The sequence below is a fragment of the Cryptomeria japonica genome, chromosome 1 (assembly GCF_030272615.1).
Source record: "Cryptomeria japonica chromosome 1, Sugi_1.0, whole genome shotgun sequence".
NCBI lineage: Eukaryota > Viridiplantae > Streptophyta > Pinopsida > Cupressales > Cupressaceae > Cryptomeria > Cryptomeria japonica.
Window position 1 is genome coordinate 600,699,158 of NC_081405.1, and position 10,920 is coordinate 600,710,077.

The 10,920-nt window shown below is 35.8% G+C and overlaps 1 protein-coding gene across 1 annotated transcript; it reads left to right on the plus strand.

Annotated features, from left to right (window-relative positions):
- The first annotated feature begins 1,331 nt into the window (after nucleotides 1–1,331).
- On the plus strand, nucleotides 1,332–2,072 carry LOC131048115 (probable 2' cyclic ADP-D-ribose synthase BdTIR). Its single transcript, XM_057981972.1, has 2 exons — nucleotides 1,332–1,888; nucleotides 1,976–2,072. Exons 1-2 carry the CDS (start codon nucleotides 1,332–1,334, stop codon nucleotides 2,070–2,072), a joined length of 654 nt encoding a protein of 217 aa, XP_057837955.1.
- Nucleotides 2,073–10,920: the final 8,848 nt, after the last annotated feature.

A 10,920-nucleotide genomic window follows, 5' to 3' on the forward strand; every position in this document is an offset into this window, starting at 1 on the left:
TGTTATGATTAAAAGTGTTGCCTTTGTGGTTTCTACGGAGACCATTTCAAAGGGGACTGGGCTGGCCCTTGATAGTGTTTCCTTTCCCATAAAGCTCAAAGGGAATTATAAAGAGGACTTTGATCGTTTTTTGAACTTAGGGAAGCGGTTTTCAGGCTTCAAAGTGGTTACAACAGGGAAGAACTTCCTAGAATCTAGAAGGAGGTGGCCCTTTTGTTCATGAAGTACTTCGCCCTAAACGGAAGGAAAAGGAGGTTCCATCTTCAAATTTTCCGATGTTAAATCATCTTTGCTATGGAGTAAGAATGAATTTTACCTTCTGAGTTAGAAAAATTCAGAAGAACGCTTGATTCAACCCCTTCAGATTAGGGGAGATGCTAACATATTAATCATAGCGGATTAAATAGTTTTAGTTCTGTTTTGGTAGTTTTACATTAGTTGTTTTTGTTTTGGTAGTTTCTACGCAATTCAACTGCTCTATCGCTGCCTTCTTATATGTAAAGTTGTACTCTTGTTTTTGCATGAATAATAGAATACACAGTTTTGCTATGCCATTTTCTATTCAATCAGAATCTTGGCCTATCCCGTTAATAAAATAAGTCCAATGGAAAATCCATCCATTCCCAGTTTCCAATGAAAATGGATAAGATTTGATCGCCCCCATACAATTGGCATGTCCCTAATAAACATTTATCATAATAGAGGGGTTTCTTTTTAAATTTTTCAAGAGATGTCACCATGTCTTTTATTTCCTGGCGGTAAAGTTGTATTCTTCTTTTTGCAGGAATAATAGTATACACCTCAGAAGCGTGCAACACCACGAGTACGAGTACGACATGCAGAAATGTTCATAAAACACTCGTAATTATTAGAATCTAGAAAAAATTAAGCAAAAGGTCGGTAGCAGCTGGGATAAGCTTCAAACTTCGGAACGAAGGCACGCAGATCCCAAAGCAAAAGTAGATCTCCAGCTATTCATCACTTATTTGGGATCTGGCACTTCCACATTTCATATCCAAAAGCAGTACAAGATTCTTTTCATATCCAAAAGCAGTACAAGATTCAATTCTTCTGCCATATTACCAATTGTTTTGTCAGAATGCCAAATTAACAGGATGATTTGTTGTACCTTGTAAGACTTGATATACAGCTATGCTGTCAAGGACCCTTTTCTTCATGCGGAAACTATTCCCTCCTATTTTTTCTACTTGAATCATCCTATTAAAATATGAATCTATTGTAATTAAATAGTCAATAGTAATTTTTACACGTTGAACAGCTATTCTACTCTTAGAAGTCAAAACTTTTAACAATGGCTATTTATAGAGACAATGGTAAACCCAGCTATGCTGCCAATCACCTTTTCTGCCGTGGGAAATATTATTTCTTCCCATTCTCCACTCCCGTTATCTCACACCTCTCCCTCCTTCGATAATCTTGTCCCCGCTACTGCATATGCTGTTTTCATAAATCACCGCGGGAAGGATACAAAAGAGTCTTTGGCAAGTTTAGTGTATCGTAATCTTCATAATAGAGGATTTAAAGTGTTTATGGACAAAAGTTGTCTACGAGCGGGACAATACATACCCCAAGCTATCACCTGTGCAATAAGGAGTGCTTCTGTTCATGTTGTAATCCTCTCTCCCAACTATGGACAATCTGAGTGGTGTTTGGATGAGCTATTTTTTATCGTTCAAACTGGGGGTCCAATTATCCCCGTGTTTTGGCAAATTCGACCCTGTGAGGTCCGAATGGAGGACAAGAATGGAGTGTACGCGAAAGCTTTCCGAGAGCATAAGCGGGCTGGAAAGTTCAATAGTCGAACGCTTGAGAAATGGAAAGCTGCTCTGCGAAGGATTTCACTACCGGAAGGTTTTATTCTTGATGGGTGAAATATGTTTTAAGATTTATTTTATATTCTTTTTATTGGGAAGGAGCCTGGTTTCTATAACATATTATTCATTTACTGTTTCAGTGAGCAAGGAGAGATGGTGAAGAAAATCACAGCATCTGTGGCAGCATTTATTGAAATGGCAAAATACCAAGAAAAAGCATTTGGAGGGGCCACTTAAAATGAGAGAAGTACTATCGATAGCTTGTGAGAGTAGAAATTTGTAGTAGCTTGTTTTGTCAGGTCAATTGTCGAATGACTCCATTTGTGGTGTTATCTTAACCGTAGTTAATTTAAGCTATGTTATTTGTATGGCAAAATTTTTAGTCTATAATATATTATAGTACTGTTATAAGAATAGTGAAACTTTAAACTAACACACTTTGAAAGAATAAGTGTGGGGGGGGTGTAAGTGTGGGTGAATGCATACGTACATACATGTGTACATATGTGTGCATGCATGCCTGCCTCTGTGTGTTTTTAATGGGTCATGGATGCATGAATGCACATATCTAAACAAGGATGAAATGTGGATTCTTACTTGAGAGAAGGCAATTCCCCAACATCAATAGCTAAAGTGACTTGGAAATATTCCATAATGGTTTTCATTAATAATGATGACTACTTTATAATTTTCAACAAAAGTTATCAGGCGAGGGTCCCTTCGCAAAACGATGTTTTACCCTTTATATTTTGGCTTCTTTGCTAACAAGAATATTAAGCTCAGCCATGGTTCCTCACGCTCTTCTCATTCCTTTTCCTGCACAGGGTCACATTAATCCCAGAAGTTCGTCTCCCATGGATTCCTCGTCACTTTCCTCAACTCTGAAAGTAATCATAACAGCATACTCCAAACCAACACTACAAATTCTTAGAATGATAAGATCCGAATGATATCCGTTTGCTTTGAATTCCCGGTTATGGATACTCTGGAAGGCGTTGCAATTGGCATGGACGCGGTGGAAAAGGGACTCGCATGGCACAAGAAATCAAGCACATTAAATGGATCCTCTTCAATTCTTTCTTAAAATCGGAGCTCCAGTAGTCGAAACGTTGTCCAAAGAAGTGGGCATGTATCCAATAGGCCTTCGAATTCCTCCTGAGTTTCTCCATACTAAGGCGAGCACGAAGTTCCTCCCAAGGTTATGGAAACATGAGACTGAATGCTTACAATAGTTAGATAAACAGTGTGCCCACTCTGTGATCTACAATGGTTAGATGCATTTATATGTGTTTATCCCTACTTTCGCATCTCATTATCTCATGTAATATAATTTATTGTTTGTTCACCGTGACTACTTTGATATCCTCTTTATTCATATGGACAATATGCTTTGTAACTATCATAGATCACTAGATCCACCTATATTAATGTAATAATCATAATTTGTCATAGGTAAATAATATATTTAAAAGAATTATTTATCAATCATAGGAAAATAAGTAAATCTTTCAAATCTTATGGAAACATATGAAAATGACTTACTATTGCAAGGTTCATGTGTCATCGTATCTTAGCACATTTTTATAAAATATGTTATAATTAATAACATAAAAAGAACAAGTATTCATAATATTGTTTTTCCTATTAAATTTCTTCAACTAAGAAGATGTAATTAGTAGTATCCATTTTAGTGACAATAGTTTCATCATCTAGTTCTTTGAAATTTATTTATTTTTTGAATTACACTAATCAAATGTCATCATTACTAAAAGAAGGGTTTTGACCCTTAAAATCACTACCATCATTCTCAAAGTCACTAGTTGAATTCTCCTACTCACAAGTCAACATCATTAACAATAGAATTGATAAGATTCACCTTCTAAAGGCCCTCCTCATATTCTTATTTCTTAATAATAGTAACCCTCAATTTAAAAGCCCCTTGGAGAGCTTCTCTCAACACCATGAGTAAACTAAAAGTAAAAATAATATACTTACTACTAGCATAGGGGATAAAATCGATAATGATTGTCATGTTTGCATCATCTTGAAAATGGGTAAGAGTGAAATATTATTTATGATGTGTAAAAATATTAAGGAGTATTATCATGGTTTTTCCTACATATATCAGATGGAGTAGTTGTGAAGAAATTATAAGGATTTTTTAAAATATTTGGTAACCATACAATGATTTTCATGGACTTTTTATTTGTACTAACAATCTTAAAATAAATTAGATCATAATAGTAAAGAAGAATTTCTAAAATAATTTGAATCTTTAACAAAATTCTTAAAGCTAGGCACATTTTAGGGGCTTTGAAGGAAAATCCTTAACAATACATATAGGTGGTGTGAGATGGTATAGAATTATTCACCACAATAAAATGCCCCAAAGAATTACCTATGCCCAAATAACAATAATTGCACAAAAAATAACGTGGGAGGTTTGGGAGGTTTATCAAGACTAGTAACTAGTTGAAGAACTTGATGAGAGGATTAAAATAAGGCACCCAAGTCTTGAGAAGGATGACATTTTGTCCCAAAACAAAACAAGATAAATATTTGATAATGATGTCTTGACTAGAAACTAAATTAGAAAACAACCACAAAAAATCCCTTCACATAAGGATAAAATTTCATCTTTCCATCTATAATGAAATACCACTACTCGAAGATCCAAATATTTAAATCTTGAAGCTAGGAACAAGATATATCAAATCTACATATCAAGCCCTTCTATTAAAAGTCTCCTTTGTAATAGAAAATGTTAATATATCTTCTAAATATAACTTTTTGTTTTATTTTGGCAAAAATTATCAATTGCAATATTGATATTTCCAAATGGCCAAATATACCAATATAATCCAAAGAAAAATTCAAGGATTCTTAGAATAGCGTCAAACCAATAAATCATGTTGATCCAAGAACCAAATAAAACTAGGAAGAAAGAAATTAATTTTGGTCATGATGAATTAACTAATTGAGATCCTTCAATTTATCTAAACGAAATGATCCCCACCCAATGACATTCCAATCCCTATCTATTAAAGAAGCACATTTAACTAGGCAATTAAACACTTTATTCCATTCTCTTGGAATATGGATAAAATAAACGCAAGTCGAAGTTAGGTGTAATATTTAAAATATCCTTAAAGGTCTCTATCTCCTCTCAGAGGATGGAATGATCATAGAATTTGTAGTATCCAGCTTTCAAACTTATGTATTTTGTAGTCGATTTGAAATAAAGAAGACAATGTTATTTTGAGCTTATCAATTGTTATCTAGAGTTCTGGATATACTCACCCAAGGGGGCCCACTTGGTGAGTAGTCCCTTTGTGTTTTTTAGTTAATTTCCATTTTGTTGTAGTTGTTGTTTTGGCATTCGACTATTCTTGCAACCACTGGAAATAATTCATGTGATTGTTCCTACAGCCACTGTCGGTAGAGTGGTTCCTATCCATTGGCGAGAACATTGTGACTTCTGATTAAGTATTAGTTCATTATGTTTTTGCACATTTATTTCAGAGAATTTTCTTTTTCAGTGGTAGTATAGAATGGTTGCAATTTAAACTTAGTGCACATGCAGTGTTGGCCCGTTTCAAGTTTACATCCCTGGTCGATAAAATAAATGATCCTTTGTTACAGGAGAGTTAACTATTCAGTAAGGATTTTCAATCCCTAGATTGAGTTTTTATTACCTAGTTGCTATTCCAGTTGTGATGACCAACATCTTTGGCGTTGTTGTCGGGGATGGTGTTGAACTAAGAGCTTGTTGTAACCATTAGTTTTAAGTTTTTAGTTTGCTTTAAGAATTAAATCTTAGAATTCCTTCATAAAATTTGTATGCATAGAAGAAGAAGAGATGCATGAGGAGGATTTCTTCCCTCACATTCCACTCATGAAATAAGAGCAGATCAAGCCCCACAAATAAATTCTTTTGCTGAAACTTTTGTGCAAGCTAGAAACCAAGGTAATTTTGATTTATTGGAGGGAGACCTCAACTTCTTAAACGAACCCCTAGAACAAAATATTTGAACTTTAGTTCTTTATCAAGGACCAATGGCAGCAAATCCTCCACCTTCGCCTGTGAACCCAACCTTTGAGTTTCCTATACCTGACCAGCATGATAATGCAAACTTGAAGAATATACCAACATCCGCCCTTCCAAAGTTTTATGGCTTGGTTACAAAAGATCTAGATACCTTTCTGTTTGAGTTTGATATCCTCTGTAAAATTTATGACTATACCACTGATGCCCATAAAATCAAGTTATTTCCTACTACTTTGAAAGAAGTTGCTCTTAGGTGGTTTATGAGTTTAGGTAGAGATGTAATCACTACCTGGGATGAAATGAAAGAAAAATTATTGGAGAAGTATAAAGATTATTGTAGGGGAATGGATCGACGTGGTGATGATATCTTCCGGATGACACAAAAAGAAGATGAGATTCTGGAAGATTATCTTGAAAGGTTTTTGTTCAGTGTCAAGAAATCCAGGCATAACACCTTGGCTAATGAATCTTTGAAATTAATTTTTCTAAGGGGAATCAATGAGGACTGTATTGACTCATTGGACCTCATGGGAGGAGGAGACATTACTCAAGTTCAATGGGACGACATCAAGAAGATTAATCAAAAATATTCCAAAGCTTCTGCCAAGAAAGGAAGACACTATAGGCTTGGATCTTTAGCAGCAAAAGCATCTACAACAATTTCAAGGATGGAGATTGTTGGTGTAAATAATTATTCATCATGGATATTATTACACTATACTTAAGTTTACTTAGGTACATGCATTTAATAGTAGTTTGGGTATGAGACACTTGGGTGTTTGTGCCACATTGGGATAGTGTGTATAGGAGAATTTCCACCTTTTATGGTGTTGATCTTATCTTGTTGTTACATTCCACCTCATATGGAATATTTTATTATTTCTCATACCTACCCACACCTATTTCCTACCTACCCTTGTTTCTTATTGAGCCACATGTCATGTTTGTGTGCTCACATATCCATATAGCCTTGCCTATATAAGCAGGCTCATCTACATTGTTTGTATAAACAACAAACAATCTTTTTTATCTATTGATGAGAATACAGTTTATTCTTGTCCTATATTTTATCTCTTTATTTGTGATTTCCATTGCCTCTAGATCTTGGCAAAATGTCACGTGGTATCAGAACCATTATAGTGTCATTGGTTTGCCAATTGCGAGAAATTTGATGTTATTTGTGGTTGTGTATTTTGGAGCTTTCTATTGTAGGTTATTATTGAAGCTTGATGGGTCCAATCTAAGGTTACCATTGGATTGAGGAGATCCAAGAAAGTCAGTTTTGCCTTTTGTTTCATCCAAATCGAACTTCGAGGGCCAAATCTAGAGGCATTTGAAGTTTGAAACTATGACGAAAATTTTCCAGAAATTATAATTTTGCAGGCAATGTTCAAATAGCGATATCTCACACATCCGGACTCCTTTTTCAAGCAATTTTTTTTGTTTTGGGGTATAATTTTGTGATCTGTACAGTGGTGCAAAAGTTGTCTGATTTTCAGATACAGTTTTTTCTAAAATCGTGAAATCCTGATTTTTACAACTTTGGAGGCTTCGTTCGGGCTCATATGGACTCCTTTTCAAGTGCCATTTTTTTTTAAAGTGCATAATTTTTTGTCTACTTTCATAATTTGCCATTTGTTTGCAGTGATTTTAAGTAGAAATTGTACTTTCAGTATTTGGTCATTTTTCGGCCTATTTGGTACTTGTATTTTGCTTGGATCTCAGTTTAGATCACTAGCAGTATTTGTTGAAGTCTCTTATATCTCATTTTGAGAAGTTGTAAAGTTGAAATTAGAATTACACTTTGCCATTATTTGCAAGTGCCAACATGATCTTTTTATGGGGGGTCAGTTGTTCATTTATATCTCTTGGTGAAATTCCATTCGGAGGCATCTTCATCTGCAGTATTCTACAAGGCTTCATTGTTGGCGGCATCATTTTCATGTTTCCACATTTGAATATCATGATGTATGCTCTTTCTTGATCAATGTTGTGCTCACACTATCATAAAGTGCCACACCTCTTTGTATCTTGTCATAGTTGACTATTTGATGTAATCCTCTTGTACACATAGATTAGGAATATCTTGTGAGACTTGGTGCATGGGTCCAGTTGAGACTTAGATTGTACACATTTATGTATGGATCCCATGAGACTTAGATTGTAACAGTATTTATGCTATTTATGAATATCCAAATGATGCTCAAAGCAGGTTATCTTCATGCCTGATCTTTATTTTGTTGTAGCGAGTGATTCATCGTCATCGACTTGGTACCCGATTTTGTCACACTTTGACATTATTGGTGCAACATTTGATCTCTTTCTTCCTTATGTAGAGGTATTTTGGTCAACTTCTTGGATCATCCTTGCAAAAGATTCGACATTGAGGGGGGGTTTCATGGTCTCTTATTCTCTCTTATTGGGGGGACATATTTTGTTCTTCTCATTCATCATTGAGAGCATTGTGTGCTTTCTTCATCTCTCTTTTTTTTGGGGGGGGGGGTTTCCCATTGGGTTTTTTCTCTCTTTCTCCGTTTATGGGAGATTGTATTTTCATTTGCATTTGTACATTGGGATAGATTGAATTTGCATTTGTACATGGGTACCTATCATGGCCTCGTAGCCGGGACCCATCTTAAATTGCTTAGTTGCATTGTAGACTTTAGTGCATTCCCCTAAGTTGCACTTAAGGGGGGGTGTTTGTGTAAATAATTATTCATCATGGATATTATTACACGATACTTAAGTTTACTTAGGTACATGCATTTAATAGTAGTTTGGGTATGAGACACTTGGGTGTTTGTGCCACATTGGGATAGTGTGTATAGGAGAATTTCCACCTTTTATGGTGTTGATCTTATCTTGTTGTTACATTCCACCTCATGTGGAATATTTTATTGTTTCTCATACCTACCCACACCTATTTCCTACCTACCCTTGTTTCTTATTGAGCCACATGTCATGCTTGTGTGCTCACATATCCATATAGCCTTGCTTATATAAGCAAGCTCATCTACATTGTTTGTACGAACAACAAACAATCTTTTTTATCTATTGATGAGAATACAATTTATTCTTGTCCTATATTTTGTCTCTCTATTTGTTCTTTCCATTGCCTCTAGATCTTGGCAAAATCTCATAGAGATAACTCATTTGCTAAAAGACTTTAAAGAGGATATTATTAACAACATGGCTACTTAGTTGGATACGCTTCAAGCAAGGAAGAAGCATGAAGAAGCGGAGGTGATGCTCGTAGAGTTTTATCCCCATTGTAGGCAAAAGAAAAGGATTGCAAGTGTAAGCTCTTTGCTAAAATTGACAGCTAGCAGGCTACTCTAGATTTTAAGCCAATCTATGGAGATTATGAACGACTCTTTTATGTTGCACAACGAAGGCCTTGGCCTCTGAGACAAGGTATGCCACAAGATCCATTGTCTTATTTTGGTCCTTATATGAACTTTAATGCACAAAATAACTGGTGGCAACCTCCATATTCCCAAAGTTTTGGGAATTATACTCCTCAGTCTTGGAATAACTCTCAAAACTCTTGGCCCAATTATCATAGCCCTTCCTCTTAGTGGTAGTAGCCACAAGGGAACTGGTCACCACCTCAAGATAACTGGCAATAGTCACCACAATAGAGGGGAGGTCCGCAATGGTCAAACCAATCATCTGATTTCCTGCAGCCACCACAACAATCCCAATAGCCAGCTTTAATGCCATGAGCTCCTAATTCTACTCCACCTAAGCCAACTCAATTGCCAACACAGCCTATTGCAAATCCCAATAACAAACCTCAACAATATCTGTAAGTTTATTTAGTCGATCCTAATCAATATCCTGCATATTCTCTTAATATAAGTGATATTCACTTTAAGAACAACTTTGCCCACCCTATCTCCTCCAATTATAACAGAATTACCATCAGAGGAGATTACTCAAGATATTGCACTTGACCCACCTGCAAGCCCTAAGAAGGTACCTCAATCTGAGACTTCAGGCACACCTATTATAACACCTCCATTTCCTCAAAGATTGCAAGTAGAAGTAAGTAGGTAGCAAGATGACATAGCTTTTGATCTTATTGATCAATTAAAACATATATGTGTAAAGATTCCACTTTTCCAAGATATTAAGGATATTCCCATATATGAAAAAGCTATTAAGGAGGAATGTTTAAAAAAACCTGGATGGAAGAAAAAGGATCCACAAATAGTTCATGTAGTAGGGCAACTAGCTGGTATTATGTTAGGAAAAATTGATGTCCCTAAATATTCTGACCCAGGTAGTCCTATTGTGAAGGTAGACATCAATGGAACTCAAATTAAAAATGCCCTAATAGATTTGGGAGCAACCATAAATGTGATGACCAAGGATGTCATGCAACAACTCAGCATTACTAGTCTTAGGCCTGCCCCAACAGTCTTGCAGCTTGCAGATAGCTCCACTATCCAACCTAATGGGATGGTCAAGGATGTTGTTGTCACACTAGATTCTTGGGAATATCCAGATGATTTTGTGATACTCTCTCCTAAAGGAACACTGGATAGATATCCAATCATTTTGGGAAGAACTTGGCTTGCTATAGCTAATGCATACATAGGTTGTAGATCAGGGGACATGACCATTTCAGATGGTATCACCACTAAAACTCTTGCACTTTATTCTCCTACACAACCAAAACTTGATCAAGAGAAGATAGTATGGCCAGATATAGGAGAAGAAGCAAAGGAATTTAATTATGTTCAATAGCTTATGATGTTGACTAGGGAACCATTCATAGAACTCCACGAGGATGATAAGGTACTCTCTAACATCATAGGAAATCATTATGGAGCATCTCAACAGTTCCCTGGTATACCAGCATGTCTTTTGCATACACTCCTTCCATCTGCAAGTTCTTTGGAGTCTCCTATAGCTGCAGATATATTTCATACCTTGCTACCACAGGATATCCAAACCTCTTGTTTATCTAAAATATCTAATATTGATTCAATCACTCAAGAAGAGGTTGTTGCAGGAAGGAATCTGAATATT

Excerpts from the sequence above, each read along its gene's own strand:
- LOC131048115 (XM_057981972.1), top strand. The coding sequence starts at position 1,332 with ATGGTAAACCCAGCTATGCTGCCAATCACCTTTTCTGCCGTGGGAAAT. Across the intron at positions 1,889-1,975 it reads GAAGGTTTTATTCTTGATGG|TGAGCAAGGAGAGATGGTGA; the intron begins GTGAAATATGTT and ends TTACTGTTTCAG.